The sequence below is a fragment of the Daucus carota genome, chromosome 4 (genome assembly GCF_001625215.2).
Source record: "Daucus carota subsp. sativus chromosome 4, DH1 v3.0, whole genome shotgun sequence".
In the NCBI taxonomy this organism is placed as follows: domain Eukaryota; kingdom Viridiplantae; phylum Streptophyta; class Magnoliopsida; order Apiales; family Apiaceae; genus Daucus; species Daucus carota.
Window position 1 is genome coordinate 44357652 of NC_030384.2, and position 26108 is coordinate 44383759.

Sequence of the window (26108 nt, forward strand, 5' to 3'; positions counted from 1 at the left end):
TCCAGGATATAATTGAAATGTTCTAGAAAATACTAAGTTCATGATTAATTAATGAAGAAGTCCTAAAGCCTAAGTCTATTAGTCAAACAAGTCTAAAAGTCTCTTAGAAGTCTGAAGGTCCTTTGAATTGAATACCTTAAATGTTATTCAGCTAGAAAGTTCCAGAGGGAGCTATAAATTCTTGTACTCAGTTTGTTTGAGGCAGATTGGAATGAATTAAGTTTTATTACTCTTCTTGGGTGTGAGACCTGAGTTCTATTACTTTCTTGGGTGTGAGACCTAAGTAATCTAGTTCTAAGCGCTGAGTATAAAGATCCTGCATCATTATGTAATTCTCATTATAACACGCTAGGTTAACATTTTAGACTAATATCATTATATTTACACAATATGATTTTTATAGGGCTAAAACCCATACTTTAAAAGTAATTATTCGAACAGGGAATCAAGTAAAAATAAACTTAATATTCCAACTAAATCAAATATCCATGAATATGACAACAACAAAAAAATCCATTGCGAAGAAAATTAACATGTGATTCAAGGAAAAGGAATATTGCCTATACTTCGCACACGGTAATTTTACTATATCTTTTTAATTCAATTTAACATCATTCTATTCATATTAAAACAATTTTGTTAATATTATTTTTTCATATATTAAATTTTCAAATTTTTGAAAAATAATAAGTTATGAATTTAAATATGTTAGTATATATAAGTTAGTAAATAATATTTAAATGTTAAAATCTAATATTTACTAAATGTAAATAATATATGTATATTTTTATGTGTTTATTTAATTTCCTAAATTTCCTAATGTCACTCCCCTGCACATACAGGAGATCCTACTGATTTAAGAAAATAAATTGAAATGAATATTGTTGCCCCGCTTGGTCTTACTGGCTCTTGCGGACATGGTTTCAGCAATTTTTTTGCTTGAGAAGAGCAGGGAAGTCTAAGTGTCCACCTGTTCGAGATTGAGCTCTCAAGTCTCAGATACATGCAGAAGCTACAAAAGCTAACCAACTTACAAAGACTTCTTCTAGTATCATTTCTAAAGGTTTGGAATGAAAATTCTTACCCCAAACTTTGAACATGCTACCGTGAATGTTAGAATTTTCTACCTCCTGCCGTTTTGATATCAATGTTGTGATGGTAGCCACTAATATCTTGAAGAAGTGTGAGTAAAATGTATTTAGATATAACCTCGATACACTAAATATATTGCACAAATTCAGTAAAATGAGATATTGAAAGTAACAATAATCTTCAAATACTTGCTATTAGATAGTAGCAGTTACCTTCACCTACAGTCAGAAAACAAAGATCTTCATTATCTAATCATATTTTCATTCCGTTTTACTAAACTTCTTAAGAGTGGTCAGAAATTCCAATCAGAATACAATATTGACACCTGAGGTAGCTACACCCTATCATGTATCAAATGTCAATTCGTTATTGTACTACATGCTAGACATCCTTACAGCACTGATGTCTTCCTGCTTTATTTAGCACCAAATTGAAAAAAAATAAAAAAATTACAAACAATTATCCTCCTGAAGCCTGTTAACCCGGCAGAGTAGGTAGAGTAGGTCAGTTACAACATTATGCCTCTAGGAATTCTTTTAACCTGCAGTAAATGAAATCATGCCAGATAATTGTAATTTGAACATAAGTTTTTCTGGCATATTTACATTGCACAATTCAGAGCAACATGAAAAACAGTATATAGTAGGGCCAATCTTAAACTCAGCTTCTGCAATGATATGCGAAGCTGGCTACACTGATAACGATAATGAACTTGGATTTATAGTTTTTGACTTCCTTCTATAGGTTCTTTAGGATCGTATCAAAACTTGTATGTAGATGCCCTTCTTAAGAGGTTATGGAAAATACATGAACAGAAAAAGATATTATAAATCCATGATGCAAAAAATATGAGGGCTTGAAACATTCTGACAAAGTGAATGTCTTGGAATGCAATATATGATAAAACAATTGAGTTCAAGAGAAACATCATAGAAAACTATTAGGTGTGGATGCAGGGAAATGCTATATCCTAAGCAATAATTTTTTTTGAAGAATAACAATAAACCTTAGTAAAAAGTGCATGGGAATTAATAACAGATAATACTATACTAACCAGTTGATGGGATCAAGATCAGTAGTTTAAAAGATTCCCACATCAAGTTCATCTTGAACTCACTTGTTTCAAGTGCACCTCACGCTATTACCAAGACTTCTGCTTCAGAGCAGAGCCTCATCTGCAGCAAAACAAAATGTTAGTATTTTTAATAAAATAAGTTAAAATACATTTAACTTACAAATGATATTAATAATATATAAAAATAATGAAATAATATATTAAAACATTACATTTAAAAGTGTAAATCACATCAGATTAGTGGAAGAAGAATAACACACTTCCTCAAGACTTGGTTCATATGTGAAGATTTAGTAAATTAAGATTTTGTATTCAAACTTTTATAAAATTTATTAAAAAGACAGAGACTAACGGTGCAAGTCATGATGTTTTGGGAAAATACAAACCTAGTGGCAGCCGAAGTAATAAAAACTTGGCTGGGAGCCCTGCCTCTCTAATACATTGGCATACCCGTACAGTGTCTGGAATTGAATTTCCAAAATCTGCCAGATTTGCAAAGATATTATGCATTTGTTTTTTTATAACTATATGGCCATTGTTAATGATTGTCGCATCCAAACAGATTGCTTTTGTTCTGGTTTTGAAAATATACCTCATATTAGGAGGTGTCCACAGCATAATATTATATGGTAAACTAAAAGATGTTGATGTTCACATTTGGATGAAAAAGCAAGAAATACATATTGTATAGGAATATATAACAGAGACTATGCATCAAATTATCCTCCTGGACTTACAGAGATATATGATTTGAACAGTTCGATTAGTTCATGAGGATCCTCATGTTGTCTATTTAAGTAACATATTGCCCCATTACTGAAGTATTTGAATGATCTAATAACATCAGTCCTAGGAACTGAAAAGAAGGAAGCTTTCAGATAATGTTCATCAAATGAAATTTGAACCATAAGAAATTACAAAGGGATACTGAAATGAAAAGGAGGGATCACACTCATAATAGTTTAGTATGACATAAGCCGATAGCTATAACAGAATGTAAACCATGTGAAAAAACAGAACAAAATATTACCTTCACTGCATTTCTTCAAGTGATGTAGTGAGGAGACTCAGTGCCAATTCGTTGTACTCTTTGAAAAACTGTGATCACAGACAATGTCAAATTAATAAGATGAAGCATGATTAATTATTGCCAAAGCCTCTCCAGTGTGTTCTTCCCAATACTTTTCCTGTACAAATTTGTGGAATCATAATCGGCACAAAAACAGAGATAAATGATAACTTAGTCCACTGAATGGTGTGGTAAAATACTAATATATATATTTAGGGAAAAATCACAATTCTGAATAGGTATGAAAGCTACTGATGCAGAGAGACATGCTTAAGCACCTAATTTCTTAAAATTATCAACTATGTAATATAAATAGAAGAGAACCACAGAAGCATCATTAAAAGGTTAAATATTCCATATATGGCATGTGACACCTTTTCCTTCCTTCAACACAGGACCACAATATAAGAACTAAAAATCGATGCCTATGCAAAGCAACCTAGAGTTGGATTCTGGTTCTGAAGTTCAACAATGCCTATATTATACAGGAAATTATCATAATTGGAAAAACTGGATACCTACTGGAGAGATCAACGCCGTGTATCCGTCTCTGTAATGGCGTCAGATATCCCTTACTAATTTTAATCATATTACCAGAGAGATCTTCGCCGTGTAGCCGCCTCTGTGATGGCGTGAGATATCCCTGACTACCACCAACACTGGCAGTGCTTGAGTAGAAAAAATAATAAGAATATAATCGGATTCAGGTACACCATAATCAATCTCAGAGACAGTAGTTGTTTTAATTGATTCAACATTTGAAAAGATAAATACATGGTGCCTGAGTTGAAATCTTGAGTCATGACTTCGGTTAGTGGCTTGACCAAGTACCAATGTGCAATATTGGAACCTACAATCCCAGTTAACAATGATATTCTTAGAAATACACTACAATGATGTTAGGTCCAAAGTATCGTAGAAGGGGGGGGTTGAATACGATACTCACTACAATTTAAAATTCTTTCGAATCTTGCGGATAAATAAATTGCAGTCCTGTAATGGGTTTCGTGTTCCGGATATTTATTGGGTCGGTTTCTGAGGATATGAAAATATTAAACCAACACACAATATTTTCCAAGGTATATCTGTATATTGATAAATACCTCGAAGGGTGCTACAAATCCAAACCCGAAGGTTGGCTACAGAGACTACAATACACTCTACACACAAACGCCTATCAAAACAGATCTTCTATCTAAGCTCTCGTATGTGTGTAGTGTGTGCACTTTACAAAGTGTGTAGTTAGTTTCAAATGAAACTACAAGGCTCTATTTATAGGCTTTACAAAATCTAACCATGGTTAACGAGTTCGTCCTGGACGACTTGAGTTCGTCCTGGACGGATTCGTTTTATAAAAATAAAACTAACTCCAAGTGCATACCAAAGTTGCGCCACTGACCAGTGGTAGTCAAACCTTGCGCTTTGACTTCATCATAGTATATGATTTGTAATACTTAGAATAAATTCTAAGTTGTGCTAACTTGAGAGGTCAAACATGGCGCCTTACATGGTCAATGGTTGCGCCAGGAAGTAGTAGAGTGCAGGAGTCAAAGTTTGCGCCCTTCTTGGTCAAACATTGCGCCTTACCATTGTGACATCAGTACATGTGACTTAGAAGAAATTCTAAGTGAATTTTCTGTGTCATTGTGACTTGGAGTCGCAAACTTTGACCAGTCAAAGTTTGCGCCCCAAGTTGCGCTTGTACATCATATGCAGTGTGTGGTACTTAGAATTAAAACCAAGGAGTTTTGCTGGGGTTGACCTGAGTCAAAGTTTGCGCTTTGACTCTTGGTCAAACCTTGCGCTGGGTGCTCCTGTGAAATGCCTTAGACAAATTCCATGTTTTGATCTTGCTTCTTGTTTTGTATACTAATTAAATATACATATATATATAAATAATTGTGTTAACTTAATTACTTGAATTATTTAAATTCAAATAATTCACAATTAATATATATATATATATATCTAATTAATAAGATCCTTTTGGCAATATATCCTGGAGCAGCTCGATTGACTTGATCAATTAATTCGTTGGTCGAATTCACTGAATACTTTCGTACGTCCTGACGTCCTGTGCACTGGTCTGGTTCACGAACGACTCGAACTGAAATAATTCTTTGAATCCTTTGCTTGATAATAAACTTGATCAGTCATTCCGGGTTAGTTTATGCTTCAGTTTGTTGATTATAAATAACCAACCAAGATATATAGAAATATCTTGCTTCAGGGGTTGCACTGAAATCTTTCGAGTACTTGGACAACATCTTCATTGCTTCCACAATCTTGAATACTTCAATCCTTATTCTTCACCGAGGCATGAACATATTAATGAACTTCTTCCAGTGAACTTATTCCTTCAAGACTGTAGATGGCTTCTTCAACCTTTGTCTTCGTATCTTCCGATTCCGGTGCAGGCGTAGTGTTATTTACTTGTCCTGTTCTATTGTTGAGTTATCATCCCTATGTAACAGATAGGGTTGTCTTTACATTTAGACTTACAATCTCCCCCTATTTGTTTGTTAATCATAACAAGCAAATCCTCTGGAGGATAACTCAACTAACACTAGAAAAAGTAAAATCCTGGACTAGTAAATAATGCTACAAAGTTTCTGGATCATATAATACATTTCCAGATTTCATGAATAGAAATAACAAATGTGCATATCACCTTTATTTCTCTGGTTCTTGCTTACCTGCCAGATCATCCTCATAGTTTGTCTTGAAGAGAATTCAAAACATTCCATTATGCAAAGAACAATCAGCAGCTTCTTTAAATTCTTCAGTGGTGATGAATAAGTTCCTGTCTACCACTTACTGAAGAATAAATGTATCACCGTGATCCCTCAAAAGTAAAGAAACAAGTCTTTGCTTATGCTTCTCCCTCTGTTAGAGATAGTGGTGAACTAATACCACTACTTCCTAGGAATCATACCACGTACCACCTGAATAAGAATGCAATACAGTGGTGAGGTGTACATGAGTTTTTATTACTTCTCCTCCCATTACCTTGATCAAGTACCCCTTGGTGATAAGTAGCTATCTCCCCTTAGATGAAAGATGAATCCTCCTCCTTAGTTGAAAGATGAATCTCCTCCTCCGTATTACACAGCTAAAGAGTAGTTTTACTCCCCCTTAGTTGTAGACAACAGAAGAAAGCTAACTTACTTTTTCTTCCCCCTTTCATATATTCTCCCCCTAAATATATTCTCCCCCTTAGTTGTGGAATCCTCCGAGGATATGTGGTATCAAATATGGTCAAGGAATGTGTACAATACTTCCTGTACCAAAAGATAATCTCCCCATAGAGAACTACACAACGCTAAAGCTGGGGTCGAAGAAAGAGTTCAGAAGAAGGGTTTACTTTGATTGGGTTGGTCCCTATGCTGAAAGAATAGGTTCCAAACGGAAAAGTAATGAGTAAAATCTGACAATCGTGTCCCTTTGGTGTTACCAAATGCTAAAGCTTCCCGATATTGTTAGGTCGCAATACCAATTGTTAGATCCCTGGTAAGGTTTCGATAACATCTTCAACATGGCTCCAACGGCAGTCAGTCGAACATTTCAGTGAAAGTATCCACTTTGCCTTTAGGTATAAATTTGGTAATCAGTGGTTATCTCACTAAATGTTCTGCAGGTGTATCACTCGACACTCAATTTTCTCTCGGTTTCTGGGTAAGGGTGTCACTCACGAGTTCTGTAAGTGTATCCCTCCACACAAATACTAAGCTTCCAAAATGCTGAGTACCTGCAAGAAAATCACCTTAGCCACCCTTAAAGGGGGTCACCGGTGGTGCAATGGGAGTTCGTAATTCCCAGTCCCTGTAGACGCATCAGATAAATCCGAATCATGGTCCACAAGTTGCCAACCACTAAGTGGCTTATCCAATTAAGGATCCAGAGTTGTTTGCTCTGGGAGGTTAGACAAAGGCTTAATTATGGCAAAGGCCTAAGTCCTCCTCAATGTCTGTGAAGACACTTGATTCAAGAGAATCATCAACCATAGGTTCACAACGTGAAATGGAATGAACCGTAGTTGCTTCCGTCAATTCTTTCAACAACTTGTGAGCTTTCAATACCAATTATTATTATATGTACCTCACAAGTGTTTCACTCTTCTCAATATCCTATGTGTTTGCACTCACTCATGCTCACATATTTCTCATTCTGATATCTCACTGGTCCTTCTCAGAATCTCACCAAGTGTTTAACTCTCAGTGTTTGGCTCACAGTGTTTCTCTCAGCACTCAAAGTATGGTCTTCTGTACCTGCATGAGAAAATCACCATAGCCCCTTCAAGAGAGGTCACTGGCGGTGCAATGGGGTTTCGTAAATCCCCGATCCTCAACTGACTCATCAATAAATTGACTCATAGTCAGAGAGTTGCCGATCTCCTATAAATAGGAAATCCATTCCGATTGGATCCAGATCTGTTCTTATCTGGGGAGGGAGACGAGAATCCTGAAGATTTGGCAATTGAGATCCTCGTTTCCTCCATACACCTGTAAAGGCATCAACCATCTTATCTACCGTGAAATGGTAAATGAAGAAGTTGCTTCTAGAACAAAACCTTTAACCTTACTGTGCACTCTCTTGTATTGTGTCCAAAAGATTTTCTGTGTAGGCTCTTTATCAGAGTGATTACTGATAATGTGCTTGACTCAATACAAGATGCTCTGGCTGACGAGCGAATTTCAATGGACTCATCCTGTTGAGAGAATGATTCCAGAGACTGTTTTATTGCCTTTTCAGCTCTATATTCTTTTGAGAGAATACAGATGAGCAACAGTTACCTCAGGTTTGAAAACACCTTCTCTTCTTGAGAGGTAGAGCTGTGGGTACACTATCCCTCACATCCTTATTTGCTGCAACAAGTACAGTTTCTCCCTCATTGACCTCTAGTCTAATAAGTTCCTTATTACTCCATGGGGAAAGTTGGGATGTGTTCTGAATTTGGTTTTGTAGTCTGGGATAAAGATTGTTGGTTTTTCAACCTTATGACTATCTAGGAAAGCCAAGAGGCTGATTAAGTTCCAAAGAACAGAAAGAGATATAAATGCATTTTAGAAAATCTATGATTTTGAATGAAAGCAATTGCATTTAATCTTTTGAGGAAAAATGAATCAGTTGTGACTGTAAATTGATTTTCATAAAGAATGACAATCACAACCGATGAAAGAATCAAAGTTTTCCATTAAAAACTTGTTTGAGTACGAGAGTCTGAATCTATGCATAAAAGGTTTAAATGAACTTGTCTTTGAAAAAGACACAGACTCCTGTTTCTCACTACAATTTAAAAAGGGAAAAAGAAAATTTATGCGCTACAGTGTATAAAGCACTCACCACAATAATTAGTGAAAAGGCCTCATACTAGCACATCGTCAAAACAGACGCTACAAGTGACAAAGATCACCAAGTACACAAATACAAGATAATCAATGTATCGTCCTATGACGCTACATGTATAGATGCAAAATATTCTAAGAAATTTTATGATATAGAGTAGTGGATACCAATTGTTGAAATCAATTGATATGAAAATTTCTTTAAAGAAACTCACCACTCTAGAACATAAATATGAGACTGAATAAAGATTATGTTGTCTCCCTTGTACTCAGAATATTAAACACCTAAAATATATTAGCCCTAGTGGTTTTAAGAAATATGCAACAATATTTCACCAGTGCCAATATATCACAATCAATTCACAAATAAAACATCAATAAAGCATCAAAGAGAGATACCAATTAAATAATTCAAAATGTGAATTAATCATGCATCTATTATTCTATCAAAGTCAATCATGAAACAAATAAGCATATAATTGTCATGGATCACAATTTAACTAAGATAAAATAATAATTACCTACGCTATATCATATAATTATCAGATCATCATATAACAACTAAAATCATGACAATCATACAAAGATATACGCAAGCCCGAGGGAAAGTTGAAGAAAAGTTCACAAGTCTTATACATGTAAGCATTGAGTACAAGTAAACTCACACAACTCCTCGCAGAAAATATTAACAATTAATATTAGTGATCTACATATAAGCATGCAAAAATATCACTAACACTAAAAGTATCACAACTATATGCAGTTAGACATGAAATGAAATATCAATTAATGAATCATCAAATATCCAACACAAATAGTTATGCTTCAAGTATATACACTAATATAAATGGATTCAGCCTAGAGAGAATCTAAGTAACTCCACAAATACTAGTATATCATGACTAAATTCTAACTAGATTCTAACCACATACCAATTACTGATACAAGTCACAAGTCTAGAAACAAATAAGTCATGCATCAGATTTTATACCTATAAAAATGAATTCAACCTAGAAAATAATCCTAAGTATGTTCACAAATACAGATATATCACGACTAGATTATGACAAAGTTCTCTACTAGATACCAATTGTTGAAGAGGTATAGATCAAGAAAAATAACATAATTAAGTCATGCTTCATGTCATCTCTAATCATTTAAATCATGAACAAATAAGTCACTTAATTGTCATGCAACACAATTTAAATAATTTGAAATAACAAATACTCATGCTAAAACATATAATCACCATCTAAGCATGCAAATCAATAAACATGGCAATCATATATAATAGCAAAAAGCACGAGGTACTGGATTTTAAATAAATTCACAAGTCCTATGTATAGACAATTTAATACTCATGAATTCATTCAAGAAATACGATAGACATGCTCATGAAAGAAGTAATACCTTATAGAAAATATATCATGTGATCCACTTGCAGTTAAGTAAAGTGATAAGTTGAATACCTCTGAGACTTGACATTTCAGTTGATGTACCTTTCTTGTACTGATTAAGTCCAGTGGTTGTTGGCATAAGTCTTGGCAGGTCTAGAATCTTCCAAAATGCGCATATTCAAAAGATCCTTGACTTCTTTTTATTGCCATCATTCTTTAGGCTAACTAGTAGACCATAAAGAATTGCAACTTTGCAACAAACTCATCATATCACTAATCTGCATTCACTTAGCAATTATCTTGCACAAGTGACGTTAGTCCACATATAATATAATCATGGTATCACAGCACATATAGTTGTATTGTGTGTGCCTTGTATCATGAGAGGTAATAATTTGGATACCAAATATGACTCTAGCAAACAGATATTAAGATAATATGCTAGTCAGAAGTCATACCATGTCTGTGACGATCATCAGGTGTTGAATAGCAACTCATAGAGAGCTGGTGAAGAAATAGGTATACAAATTCCGTTGGATCTGCAACTGCAAAGTCCTTGAAATATTGTATGAATCTTCATCTTCTAGCTCACTGTAATATCCTAAACCCCAGTCTCGTCAATGGTGCTTTAGTTCAATCATGAAGGTCGTTGAGTCCCCTAAGATGTAGAGTCCTGAACTTGAAGATTCTGTTTCCATCATCTTCATAACCTTCTCCTTTGTAGTAACTCTAAGCAACCAAATTGGCTTGTCCCTCGTAACAGAGCCAAAACTATCCAGTTGGAATATGAATACCCGACAAGTACTAAGTACTGAATTGTCTTTAGGTCAGGGTATCAGAATCCGCACAATCTGCTTTCAAACTGATTGAGATCATCTTGCTGTGCAATCACTCAATCTGGATCCATTTAAGAGCTTCTGAATCTTCCTCAAGTTTCACTTCAGATTGAAACTCAAAGAAATAACATCATTTCACAATAGCTCTCCCAGTCTTCACTTCACCGTTAGGAACATTTAAGAACTAGAACCCGGGAATGATATTGACTCCAAACCCTTTGTCTAAGCAGATACGTTCTTTATATGTCCTGTTCATCTTGTGTGGTGTTGAGTTTGACTAGTAGATCCACCAAATGCTCCCCCTAAGCTGTTGCTGGGATTTCTTTAATAATCCTTATCCTTGCAAAGAGATTCTGCTTGGATCTGAATCATTATTAAACCAATAATATCACCTTTAACAGCTTGGAGCAAAGTGTCGTTCAATGTCCTGTCCAGACTTACAATCACCTTCTGTTGATTAATCACAATCACCCTGTAGACTGTAGACTCCATTGAGTAGCTGAGGAAAATATTCTTTGAGCTTCAAATGCAAGACTTGCAAATAGGCATTTTCCTCCAAACACATACCAAGAGTTAGTGTTTGCTTCTGATTGGCCACTGCCAAGAATGGTGTCTTTCTGGATTTATCAATGATCAGGGTTCATCTTGATCAACCTTCATTTGTGACGTCTTGTCCTTCGAACACATATGAACAACACGAAAGAATCTAGAGCAGTCAATGATCATCGCAAAAAGATATCTAGCTTTGTTTGCAGACATGACATTAGCTGATCCGTAGAAATCCATACGTATCATCTGAAGCGGCTCAGTAATGTTAGTCATATCTTTGCTTCTGTGCGATGCTCCTTCGACTTCCCTATTGACATACCTCATAATCTTCATCCATATTGAATTCCAGATGAGGTAGTCCTCTCATCAATTCTCTTCTTACTAATAAAAAGAGCTACTTGTTTTGACATACAAGTTTGAGAGCTTCAAGTGCCATAGCTAATACTCATCTGATGAGGCTTCACTATCAAAACAGCTCACTCCATCTTCAGTTGAAGTTCCATATTAGCCACGAGCAAATTCACATCCTTCCTGATTTAAGATAAAACACTATTCCATGAACTGACATAATGTCCTTTGTCAGAGAACCGTCTGATACTAGGAATGTGTGTTTTGACTCCTTGCAAGAAAGATATGCTTCCATGATGACATTCCAGGAAAACAGGCATGTCCCGTAAGAGAATCTTTGTTGTCATCTTTCAAAGATTATTGACGGAACTGCTCACATGATCACATTTGCTAATAGGTTACTTTTGGTGAATATATGATTTCAGCTACTCAGCAAACAGAGTGCACCAAAAATCATATGGAACATATGTAACCTGCAATCACAAATGGAAAGAGTTCTATGGTCCCCAATCATAACTGGGTCCGGATGGATTAGAGATTTTTCTTTAACAATGGTAACAACAAAAGCAACCTTAACATGCTAATTCTTATCTAGACATTGCCCTAATGTGATTCTCAAACATGCTTTTCTAAAATCAATGCAAGTACAAAGACATGCATTCATGACATGAAAATAAGCAGACATGATGTTGAATACACATGGCAAACAATCAAAGATAAGACAAGAGCAAGACAGGCAGTTATGCAATTCAGAAGATTCAGTACTCTCTACTTAAACCAATTAACACAAGTGCAACAGGTAGCAAGTAGAATTACAGATATTCAATAATCTCCTAAAAGCATAATGATCATAGACAAATCAATAATCACATTATCAATTCATACTAATCCCACTCTATTGTTATATGGCATTATACTATCTCTATTACCTAAGTCAGTTTTAGATCTAACATGAAGTTCTAAAAGTTCTACTGACACAAGGTAGACATTCCATCATAGAACAAATAAATTCCTTAACAAACAATTCAGATTAGATAAGCAAATCTAATTGTACTAGGGAATCTGAAAGTAAATGTTTTAACAAAGTTATATATGCTAGGATCATAACCCCTAAAACTAAGAGTTGTTTTCCAAAGGAAAGCTTCTAATCTCACCATAGCAAATAATCAAATCCTAAATATTCATACACATGTTAAGAATCTGCTAAAGACACATGCACAAGATTATCATCAAGCCTAGTAACTAGAACAGTCATCTAGCATACCAGTTTAACATTTTCTACTGTGATGCTATCATGCTTGTACTTGTGTGTTAAACAATTCTACTCAGAGATTTATAACATGCTTTGAATATAAAGGAATATGTATTGCATAGTTAGAAAGAATTCATACCTGAGATGTGCGAGTTGAGTCATCTTCAGAGAATGCTAGGATAGCCAGATAACCATAATCATCCTTCTCATTAGCAATTGATCCATCTCACACCTTTCCTAAAATAGCATAAGAACTTGTTGTGATGTTTCTTTCAAAACATCCACTTGAATTTCAGACAAGCCCTATCATCCTTGTTTGTCGAGGCTTCAAATATATATAGCAACCCTCTTTTGCTAAAGATACCAAAAATATTGTGTGCGCTGACCAACTCAGTTTTCAAACAGCCTGTTGAATTGAACCCTGAAGAGTCTCCACTTGAAACCAATGGATTCCATCTGAATCTGACATGACTAAACCTCTCAGACAATGTTATGCTAATCCTTGAAGTTCTGTCCTCACATTCTTCAAAAGTGTTAACTTTCGTCGACGTGAGCTTCCTCAAATTCAGTAGTTACAAACTCTTCTGTTCAATCCTAAGGTTCTGACATAAATGCACGAAACTGATTTGGTGCGGTAGTAACTCAATAATTATATCCTTAAACCTCCACAGTTCTCTGTCTTTTGTTCAGTTGATTCTGGATGGATTTAGCATTGATACAATTCACTAGGTAATTGTATATCCCTGAATCACTGAGTTAGATTGAAATCCCTTGAAGATTCGTCCGTAAAAACTTCTCTTTTCCTACTACCAGTGGTGCCATTCAAAGTTGACATTCCGAGCCCTGGAAAGATGCTTCACTGCAGATGTAGCAAATTTCCATCCTGATCTGGTGATCTGATAATCAAGTCGGAGTAATTACTCAGATCAAGGCCTGAAGTGCCTTCTTCAAAATCCACTCTTAGTAGTACCAAATTAGTCTTCAATAGAATCTTCTTCGAATCACAATCAGCTTTGTCGAACATAGAAAACTGCTTCTAATAATCCTTTGAGTAATCAATTGGATTGGGTCATCAATGTACTTCCATTACCGGTTCTGAGAATCTGGTATTTGAAATCCCGGTGTTTGTCTTGTAATCTGTCAGCCTGATCTGTCTCAACTAAATGTCAATCTGATTTGTCTTGGTGTAGAATAATTAAAAAGGTTACGGGACACTTGATTATTTAAACTAAGTTTAAATTATAAAGAAAATAAATTTTAAAATTAAGTTTTAAAAGATGAAAGAAAATAAAGTATAAAATAAACTTAGTTAAATCTATAAAGTAAATTTAATTATATTTAAAAAATAAATTCAAATAAATTCATAATAAACTGAATAAGTTTAGAATAAATTTATTTCAAATTCATTTAGTAAATATATTAAAATTTATTAGATAAATTTAACTTTTGAAAATATTCAAGTGTCTCGTCTCCAATTAAATCATAGCTTCCAGAACAAATGAATTTGAACCCTTGAACTTGAACTTATATCCATAATCAGTTAAATCCTCTTAAATTTATATTTTATATTTTAACTTAAATTTAAATCATAAACTATACAAATTTAAATAATAAATTTATAAAAATTTATGATAAACTTGATAAAGTCTAAGAGTAAACTTTACAAGTCTAAAATAAATTTAAGCAAATTTATTAAAAGAATTTAGCAAAGTTTATAAAGTAAATTTAATTAAGTTTATAAGATAAATTTAATTAATTCATAATAAACTCAATTAATAAGTTTAAAATAAATTAAGTTAAATTTATAAAATAAACTTATTAAAATTTAAAATATAAATTTATAAGTCCTGGTCCAAAGTTCAGTATCCGACAGATAATCCTTGCTTAGGCCTACGGACAAATTCAGCAACACAAACCGGAAGAACATTTCCCCTTATCAAATATCAAAAGCTAGGTTCTTGATTTTCCGTACGATAAGGATCCTGATTTGTATATCAATCAGCCTGCGCTCTGATGCCAATTGTTAGGTCCAAAGTATCGTAGAAGGGGGGGGTTGAATACGATACTCACTACAATTTAAAATTCTTTCGAATCTTGCGGATAAATAAATTGCAGTCCTGTAATGGGTTTCGTGTTCCGGATATTTATTGGGTCGGTTTCTGAGGATATGAAAATATTAAACCAACACACAATATTTTCCAAGGTATATCTGTATATTGATAAATACCTCGAAGGGTGCTACAAATCCAAACCCGAAGGTTGGCTACAGAGACTACAATACACTCTACACACAAACGCCTATCAAAACAGATCTTCTATCTAAGCTCTCGTATGTGTGTAGTGTGTGCACTTTACAAAGTGTGTAGTTAGTTTCAAATGAAACTACAAGGCTCTATTTATAGGCTTTACAAAATCTAACCATGGTTAACGAGTTCGTCCTGGACGACTTGAGTTCGTCCTGGACGGATTCGTTTTATAAAAATAAAACTAACTCCAAGTGCATACCAAAGTTGCGCCACTGACCAGTGGTAGTCAAACCTTGCGCTTTGACTTCATCATAGTATATGATTTGTAATACTTAGAATAAATTCTAAGTTGTGCTAACTTGAGAGGTCAAACATGGCGCCTTACATGGTCAATGGTTGCGCCAGGAAGTAGTAGAGTGCAGGAGTCAAAGTTTGCGCCCTTCTTGGTCAAACATTGCGCCTTACCATTGTGACATCAGTACATGTGACTTAGAAGAAATTCTAAGTGAATTTTCTGTGTCATTGTGACTTGGAGTCGCAAACTTTGACCAGTCAAAGTTTGCGCCCCAAGTTGCGCTTGTACATCATATGCAGTGTGTGGTACTTAGAATTAAAACCAAGGAGTTTTGCTGGGGTTGACCTGAGTCAAAGTTTGCGCTTTGACTCTTGGTCAAACCTTGCGCTGGGTGCTCCTGTGAAATGCCTTAGACAAATTCCATGTTTTGATCTTGCTTCTTGTTTTGTATACTAATTAAATATACATATATATATAAATAATTGTGTTAACTTAATTACTTGAATTATTTAAATTCAAATAATTCACAATTAATATATATATATATATATCTAATTAATAAGATCCTTTTGGCAATATATCCTGGAGCAGCTCGATTGACTTGATCAATTAATTCGTTGGTCGAATTCACTGAATACTTTCGTACGTCCTGACGTCCTGTGCACTGGTCTGGTTCACGAACGACTCGAACTGAAATAATTCTTTGAATCCTTTGCTTGATAATAAACTTGATCAGTCATTCCGGGTTAGTTTATGCTTCAGTTTGTTGATTATAAATAACCAACCAAGATATATAGAAATATCTTGCTTCAGGGGTTGCACTGAAATCTTTCGAGTACTTGGACAACATCTTCATTGCTTCCACAATCTTGAATACTTCAATCCTTATTCTTCACCGAGGCATGAACATATTAATGAACTTCTTCCAGTGAACTTATTCCTTCAAGACTGTAGATGGCTTCTTCAACCTTTGTCTTCGTATCTTCCGATTCCGGTGCAGGCGTAGTGTTATTTACTTGTCCTGTTCTATTGTTGAGTTATCATCCCTATGTAACAGATAGGGTTGTCTTTACATTTAGACTTACAAATGAAAATAAAGAGTGCAAATTTAGATTATATGTCATGGTCAGACAATGATGCCTCCGGAAACCACAAAAGTCTAATTCCACGTGATATTATTATAACAAAAAGTTCTCGGGTTTAAGATCCCTGTGCATTACCCCATGCTTGTGGCACATCTGCATATCGATTTGTATATCCATAAAGATCAAAATCAACTTAAGATGATGATGAGGACCTAAAAAATCTTTTTGACAAAACAGTTTAAGACAGAGCAACAGACAGAGTAAATCTCATGCAGTTATGCTTCAATTCAGATTGAATAAAAGAAAAGGTACTGTATTAAACTTTACTTGCTACTTGTTATAGCATATGTTAGAAAAGATAAAGAAGTACAGGCTGAAAGGCAGTGATTCAACAACAGACAAATTGGATGTCAGCACTCAAATTTCTACTTTGACATTAGAGATTTAGATCATGCAAGTTACACAGTGTAGCTCCTATGCTTCAATTCGGATCTAAATGAAGGGAAGGGTATATCGAATTTCATTTGCAATGGGATGTTAGCACTTTAACCACTCAAATCTAGAAGCTTGCACAAACATACCCAAAAAAATACACATACAAAAGACAGCCTACCTAATCTGAATCTAAAATTCAAAGTTCAAACAATAAGAAAATTAATCAAGCATTTGCTGCTACCAATATAAATAGTAATGATCATTCATTCTCACCGGTTCTCGCGGAGGAAGGAGAAAGAGCAGCCAAAGAGATGCGCTTACGACCTGTTTGTAAATATAATAGAACAACCAGTTACAATGTTGTGTTAAAAACTAAAATAAAACAAACCAGTCTCGTTACACCATGGAAGATAAATTATGTGATAACATCTCTGTTGTCCTAGCAACACATAAGGAGTGAATAACAGCAGGTTGCTACCAAACTTATAAACTGTAAGAAACAGTCAAACTCACCACTCCTCGCGGAAGAAGAAGACAGAGAACCCAAAGGTATACGCTGACGACCTATTTGTAAATAAAAAAAAGCTACCAGTTAAAATACTGCAAGCATAAATTCATTGGACAACGCATACAATGATCATGAGAACGATACACTGATTGGTACGAAAACTCACCATTCTCCATGATTAGATAGCAACAGAAACATACGAACACCTGTAATATCAATGTGTCCGGCCAGAGTTTAAAAACTACAATGCAGGCATTAAAGATAAGACAATACAGAACAATAACGTGTCAATGAAGACCAAAACAGCCAGAATATATATAAAAGGTCAGAGAAGGGACAATTATACAGTTAATGAATATTCACGTTAGAGAATTGTAAATGAATATGATTCTGCAGTTTTGTTGGGGAACATAAATTATCACTGATGGAAAAACCAATACTCTGTCTTGGTGAAGTTTTATATTAAAACAACCAAGATGTAACTAATTTACGGGCAGTAATGCCGGCTAGCAATCAAGGGACAGAGCTTGTGGCCGATAAGCAATTTTCCAAGTGCAATAGATTATAACAGATAGTTATGTAGAATTTGTTTTGGATTATTAAACTTAGCTTAGTGAGTAAAATTTGTAACCACGTGCTTACTATTAGGGGGTGTATTGGATTGGGATTTTAATGGATATTAGTGTATTGGAAAATAATATTGAAAGAGATATCGGATAAATTGTTCAATATTTAGTTAGTACACTTCTCTATTTTAGCAGTTGTAGAACTTTCAAGTTTAATTACAATTTAAAATACATATGAGCAGCAGTGCAGCACAACTTTCAAATATCATAATAGTAAAAGCCGTGAATTGCAAAATAAGATAGTCACGGTGATTTCTCCACAACATTATATATGATGTCGTAAAGTATCTTGAAACAACTCCAAGCTCGGGACCATGAAAGATAGCCTAAAAAAATTAGCCTAAAAAAGAAGCAACACACTTAAAGCATTGCATCTCAATACCAAATATAATTTAGTGGGATGATAAAAAGACATGTACTTGATGCCATAATATTTTGTACCAATAACAAAATGTAAATCATTGTCTGATACGATGGTGTATTGTGAGATATTCAACTATAGCATACAAATACACATACATATTCAATGAAGCATTTTTTCGAACACCTAGACTGGAATTTTTGTGCAGGGGAGCGAAACAAACATAGGAGGTAATTAAGACAAACCTGATGGATCCATGGTCTACACTGCAAATCTTCAAGATGTTTGGATGATGTTTTTGACCTACACAAATCAGTTATGTACTATGATTGAAACATAACATAAAATGTTGCTCACTGTTCTGAGAAGAATGAGACAGTGGAGATAGAGAAAAACGCTTCCCCTGCATTAAAACATGTAGATTAATCAAAAGAAAAGAAGAGAACCAAGAACATGAACATTTGAAAAAGCTTTAGCACGAGATACCGTATAATTCAAATGACCGGACAGAGTGCTTTATTGCCTGCAAATTTCCAGTTTCGATTTCGTGAGGAAGATTACCATAAAAGTCACCAGTATCCGTGAATGATCAGAAAACGAAAGAAAAAAAATGCTGCAATACATACTCGAGCGTAGGTTTGAAATCACGTCTCCATTAATCAAGGAATTCAAAATTTAAACCGATGAAAAGATGATAGAAATGTGAGTAAAATCCGGCAGTTGGAGGAAATCGTGGAGGCTAAATTGCAGGGATCGAGTGATGGGGAGGAAGTCGTTTCCAACGATTAGATCCGGTTATAGTTGGATCAACCCGATAAAAGTATAAAAAACAACAGCATTCAAGTCGGGTATAACCCAGATTGAAATGGAGGATCCAAAATGAAGGGAAAATGACTGAAATGGACGCTGCTTTGTATGGGGTGAAAAAATTAGGAAGGACAGAAAAGGTCTTTTTCCAAAGTGTTTGTATTCAGGAATTAGGATTATACTAGCAATCTGGCCCGTGCTTCGCACACGGGTGACTTTTATATTTTTATATTTAAATAATTGATTGTAATATATTTTAAATTATAAGTGTAGACCACACTTAATATACGTTGATCATATTTTAACATTTAGCTTTCAATGATTCCGATCGAATTCAGTGAAATTCAAATAAATTAAAAATATGATTTTCAATAATTTATTTTATATTAAAATGGTGAAAACTGTTCGAGATTGTGATGAGAAAATTAACATGTTCTTAATGTTATGCTTTAGTTGTATTTTGACAACAAAAATATGATTAACTTGCAGATTTATAAAAAAATTATTAATTACAATTGCAATAAAGAATTAACTTATGTATTTTGGGAAAAAAAATATTGCATTATAAAATCAAACTAAAGATATAAAGACAAATAATAACAATCAAATATATCTCAAGTTTTTCCAATGAAGCCAATACATATATTGTCCTGAATAATAATCTTACATTTAAAATCAAGTACAAATTTTATATTATTTTTTTAGAAACTACAAATTTTATATTATTAGTTCAAGAAGAAAACTTTTTATTTCGAACAAAAGCATCTGTTCATTGTTCCACTTAGCTTTTGGTATCAATCAACATTTCCTTTCTTCTGGCTAGTCAACGTGCTACTGTTCTACTGGAGAGATACAGTCATACAGAGATGATAAAGGATGGAAGCAAGCCCTTGGATTTCTTACCACCTTAGCTGCCTCAATAATTTAGCGTCTTTTGTTATATATTTTGCAGCTTTCATTTCAAAAGGTTCTAAGTGACATCAAGACATGTGAGTAAAAGTAATCATAAACTTACATGTTAACCTCTCAAATACCAGCTAATTTTATATTAAGATGCTAATTGAAATCTAAACTTGTGAGAAAAAGTAATGATAAAAGGAATTAAATTGTTCTCATACAATAGTGTAATTTAAGCATGGTAGATTAACATCCAACAATGTTTAGAAGATATTCTGCCTAGGCAGTTTTTATGCAAATGTGTGTCTGCAGGAAGTGCTTGAGAACATTTTTGTACATCCTTTGTAGTCAAAGCAAATATTGCACAAAAACTGCGACTAAGTTACTTGATATTTATCTTTATCCGAAATCTTTTTTCCCTTTGCGGAGGCAGGAATCTCTACTTCTGATTGTCGCAAGCAGATCCACAGCTCGCACAACTTAGGCTGAAGTAAATGAAGAGCAATATTCAGACATATATGTTACAGTATTCCAGAAATTTTCAAAGTGTTTTGGGAGTGGGAGCGCACGTGTGCGTTTAAAAATTACACAACCACATCCAAAGAACATAGACAATCATACATACCTCATATAACACGATCAGGCATTGCTTTCAAATCCAATGACAAAATTAAACTTTGATAAATTTATAGCTGCTCAACCAGGATGTCCAAGAGTTACCATAGAAACATACAAACTGCAGCATAAAAGAAGAAATAATAAATTCATATGAATTATGCAGCTGAGCATAGTAATAATGAAAACACCCAACTGATTTCCAATAAAGGCACAACGTCTATTTACCATGTCAGAGTAATGTAGTATAAAACCATGGGTTCTGTGCTTTGTTACCTTCCAAACTGAAACCTCTGGCAAATTGTAGAATACTTCTTCGTATACTACATTTGTTGTCATATTGCTAGAATTACCATTGCCACCATATATATTAACTATCAAATAATTTAATAAATTTATATTTATGATGTTTGTGAATATTCTCGCCAATTATTTTCAATTTTCAATTTTATTTTATAATTTAAAATTATCAAATATGTCTAGATTAAAATAATTATAAAAACTTGGTTTATGTCCCAAGACTTAAACCAAAAGATCACTTTTACTGGAGGTGCATGGACTACTTCATCTTATGCATTGATGTATTTAGTTTATCTGGAATTTTCTGGCCTCCTGAACCACTCGTTTCCCCAGCCTTGTTGAAAGCATGTATCAAATATTTTGGTCTGGTACTTGCTTCATCAGAATACCATGCTACAGTGGCATGAAAAAGTGAATTCAGGACTCACTTGCAACCTTTGTTAATTAAGAATACTAAAAAATTATTAGCATATTTTATGGCTGTTACTAACAGATCAAATTATTAGCATATTTTACCTGTTAGATGCGTTGACACGATCAATTTTATTGTTGATGCTGGCATCTGGAATGGCATGCCATGATCAGCACATGTTGTACTTAATTTATGAGCCTAGAAGCCTAAAAACGATGGCTTGTACCTGTAATTTCATTCACATGTTAAGAATGTTCTATTGAGGAAATGTAATGGCCTAATGCTTTATATATGCTGCATATCGTTGTATGCGACAATTATTAAGATGCGGACTTCACAGAGCAGATAACTTGACCTGAAGCTTGTCTTGAGTGAGAGTTTCTGGTTTGTTTTATCAGCAGGAGTTGGAGTCGTAAACCGTGAACCTGGATCATATTGGCTACATGAAACAAATAAGTAAAGATTGCCTTGATGAGAATCACATGTGAGCAAGATAGAAATGACCTTGCACCAATGTCACGGTATGTCCTGACTTCTCTGTTCGTATTCACATTCTCACGTCCTGCAGGTGTAGAAGCTAAAACAGGAAGAGGCTCAATAAATGCAGTGGAGGACATATCTGCATCATAATCACTATCAATACGAAAGGAAACTATGCAAAAATATAAGGATAAGGGTGTGGTTCTGAATTTGAAAATGAGATCGCAAAGACTAAAAATGTCACTGTACATTTAACATCACCATATTAAATAACATAAACTTAAAGATATAAGTCAAAAACTCTATCAGACCTTTAATAAAACTCTAGGAAATCGTGAATTTGAAACAACAAAATACATATAAATTAAAGAATATTTACCCATTAAAGTAGGCAAAGACTCACCAAATTCATTGTAACTTCTCTTTTTCCCAGTTTCAAGGTTCTGCAAAAAAAATAAAAACTTGAATAAGAAATAGTAGAGACAAAAATAAAAGATTTTCGACCTGCAGTATGATGAAATTAATAGATTAATTTAAAAGAAAAAAAAGAGATCAACAAAAGCTATCACATGCTTAGTTGCCCTGCAAGCATCCTTTCAGATCTCTTCTAATCCCAAAACTAAACAATTTTCTCAGAAATGCTTTTTCTTGCACTGCCATGGTCCACGAAAATTAACTTAGTACAGTAAATTAAGATGACACCAATAACAACATAATTACAAATTCAAATTTTGGCATAAAAAAATATTGAAGTGCATTTTTTGAGAATCTAATAATAAAAACAATTCTGCTTTTTCAAGCATGAAAATTATGAAATATTCAACTTAATAAGGATAGTATTGACAACAAAAAATTCTCTCAGAACATAAATCAAACAGCAAGGATACAAATCAAAATAAAACTGATAATCACGAAATATACAAAATCTATACCTTAATCTTAAATCTCAAAATAGAAAAGAACGTGATCAATTACATTAATACTGAGTGATGAAATCCTAAAATTGAGATAACGGCGAGTTGTTGAGCAAGCCAACCCTAAAAGAGAACAAACCAATCTGGTTACACCATAGAAACTAAAAGAGAACAAACCAGTCTGGTTATACTATACAGAAAATCAAATAATTTAGAAATGACCACTATCCACTGCTTGAGAGATGCAAATTAAAATGAAAACAATTTAACGCGCCGGAGTGAAACATGGATAGGAATAAATTTACAAAGAACACCCTTGCTACATTAGAAATAATAAGTTAGTAAAGGGTATCTGCTGTCATTTGTAAAAGCTAGTTGATTCAGCAATTAAGATTATATTAATATTAATCATGTACTCAACAATCAAGACAAAAAAAATAAGAAATAAAACTATTATTTACACAAAAATGGATAAACAACACATATACCTTAATGTAAAATTGACAGAATTCTCTTAATGTCTTTCTTCCTTGTTCTTCATCTTCTGCAACACATATAGTTTAATTGTAGCCTCGTCAATAAAAAAATGGAAAAGAAAATATCATTAAATGGAGAAAAAGTTGAACACCGATGAAGAACCAGATTGATTATGATTAAGACCCGCTACTTATATTAGATCATCCTGAAATTGTACTTGTCAGTTATGATTCTTGGCTGCAATTGGCTTGCTCTAAAAGATACATGTCATAGGATTATGATAAGTAACATCTACAAATCAGATTTGAGAATTAAAATTAAAATATATGTTTATGAGCTATACTAATAGGCCAGATGAGTCCTACATAATCCATCTATTTAGAATCAACACAAATGTAATCAATAATTTCAACAGCTCCATATAAATAATATGATTTATCTTAGTAGTAGCTTGTAAAAAATCAAAGTGATCCATCTTCTGTTGGGATGGCACATTTGAATCTGATCGAGCACATTTGTTCAAGGAAATTTTGAATGCGGAAGTAAACTTCTTTCATTGGTGCATTTGATCAAACACTTAGATGGAATAGTGTATATCAAAATCATAGAAGAAATAAATTTAACAATCAACATTCATAATAACAGTAATATATCACAAATCAGGAGATGAAGCAAGTTAAAAATTGTTAATAATACATACCCGTGGTTTTATTTTCTAATGATTCTTTCACCTCGCTTTTCCTCAATTCTGTAACTTCTCTTTTTCCGAGTAACGTGATTCTGCATTAAAAAAATGAATAGGTAAAAAATGATGGTAATGAATCAATCAAGAACCAAGAGTGTGAAAGGTGGAGAGTAGAATGTCAGTAGATATGGTGCCTAAACTCATGTCATTGGAAACTGTCCGAGAAAATCAAAAAACAGATGATATCATCAACAGATTCAAGCATATGATGGGTGATTAGAAGAGTTTGAAAATAAACCTTTGATGTAGTACCGCATATCATTAGTTAGTTGTCTCAGCAGTATTTTGCTTCTTCGTGCCTTTTTGCCTCCAAATCCATACTTTGACTCTTTAAACTCCCTACCCATGATTTTTTTGTATGGCTCCTGGTTTACCCCTTCCAGCACTTTGTCGTGTCTTGCCTCCAAACGATCACCAGGATGCACCGCAGGTTTTTTTCTATTTAAGCTTACAATTATATTTCCATCCTCAAATGATAAGCCGATGTCAAAATCTTTTCCATCCCTAGGGAACCCACTTTGTTGCCTCTGCTTCCTCCACTTTTTAACAGATTCAATCTCGTACGTTCTTCTTTTCCTTAGCCCTCTTTTTTTTGTTTCTGAGTCTGGACTGCTTTTGACATCTTTTTGTTCTCTCTAGCCTTCCTTCTCTCCTCTGCTTCCTCGATCCTTCTTTTTTCTGCCAAAAGCCGTCCCTAACCTTTTTCGTGTGATGATCACTTTTCATCATTTCAGCATAATAATCTTTAGGCCTTCAAAAAGAAGTATTCATTGATTTCAATTTCATAAAAGCTTCTCTAGTACTGTCAAAAGCTTGGTTATAAAAGGATAACTCTCAGTTCAGGTCATCATTCACATCCACCTCTTTCTCTTGGCTATAATCAAGAGTAAGCTTGTGTATCCATTCAACATTCTTTAGCCAACTGACATTCCCAAGTTTATCAAGTAGGCCAGCGCTGTCATATACTGCCGAATACACCTAGCTTTATATCACCATCATCCTCTTCAGATTCTAAATCCGCGTCAAAAAACTTCCTAATCAAGAAGATCTACAGATTCTACATCTTGGTCAGAAACTTCTACATCGTCTTCAGATTCTATGTTTTGCTCAGAAACTTCCGCATCCAGATCTTCTACGTCAGCATTCTTCACTGCCTCCTTATCAGACGCATTCGTCCTTTGTGAACCATCATCATGCAATAAACCTGGAAACAGAAGCTGGGGATTAATTGTTGCGGCGGAGAATGCAAGAGAAGTTGCAATTGTATGACCTGCCTCTGAGGGCACAATTATTTAATATGTAAGAACTTATCAAATTAAAATACATCATTGCGCATGCCTCAAAAATATTAAAATTGACATAAATTTATGCATCTATTTTTTTTATTTGACTACCTAATTTAGAACCAGAGTAAATTAATCTCTAAATAAACAGAATATTAGACCTCATCAAATAAAATTCCAAAAGAAAATATGAACCGTGATTATCATGAAGGTCTCTCACTTTGCTTAAAAATGAATTGTAGAGCACGTATTTGGACAAAAAAAGAAATTATAAGGACATGATCTTTATGCTGCCTTTTTTTCAATCTCAGGCACTAACCTCCCCGTATCACGTGGGCCAATTTTATTTTCCAAACTTGATGAAAATACAGAGCAACTGAAAGAAGGCATAATATTTATTTAGAGTAGGAGAACTCTCTCTAGACAAATTATAGGAGTTTGATTTTTGGAACCTGTAATCTATACAAAATAAGATCGTCAAAGCAGATGCACATGTTGTAAAATACAATGAATAAATAATACAATAAACATGATCATATACAGATTCGTGAAGTGCAATTGTGCTAGACCAAAATTAAACTCTGACTACTTGCTTATTTAAGAGGTCGGAGCTCTCAAAAGGATTCAAAAAATGAGATCATTTTGCCACTTCTTCTCAA

At 34.1% G+C, this 26108-nt stretch overlaps 1 protein-coding gene across 10 annotated transcripts; it reads right to left on the minus strand.

Moving 5' to 3' along the window:
- Positions 1-1332: 1332 nt before the first annotated feature.
- Positions 1333-19463, minus strand: LOC108218256 (uncharacterized). Of its 10 annotated transcripts, none has more exons than XM_064091141.1 (12): positions 19146-19463; positions 19006-19042; positions 18765-18922; positions 17699-17773; positions 17538-17588; positions 17298-17348; positions 4011-4086; positions 3759-3904; positions 3198-3265; positions 2554-2649; positions 2147-2267; positions 1333-1633 (listed from the first exon to the last, which is right to left on the minus strand). In XM_064091141.1, the coding sequence occupies exons 3-9, from the start codon at positions 18775-18777 to the stop codon at positions 3213-3215; spliced, it is 465 nt and encodes a 154-aa protein (XP_063947211.1). In that variant the 5' UTR covers positions 18778-18922; positions 19006-19042; positions 19146-19463; the 3' UTR covers positions 1333-1633; positions 2147-2267; positions 2554-2649; positions 3198-3212. The 10 variants fall into 10 exon arrangements, with proteins under 10 accessions (XP_063947211.1, XP_063947215.1, XP_063947216.1 ...); XM_064091145.1 differs by having other exon boundaries at positions 2520-2649; positions 3198-3354; positions 3755-3904; positions 19146-19454; XM_064091146.1 differs by lacking the exon at positions 2554-2649 and having other exon boundaries at positions 3759-3895.
- Between the last annotated feature and the right edge of the window lie 6645 nt (positions 19464-26108).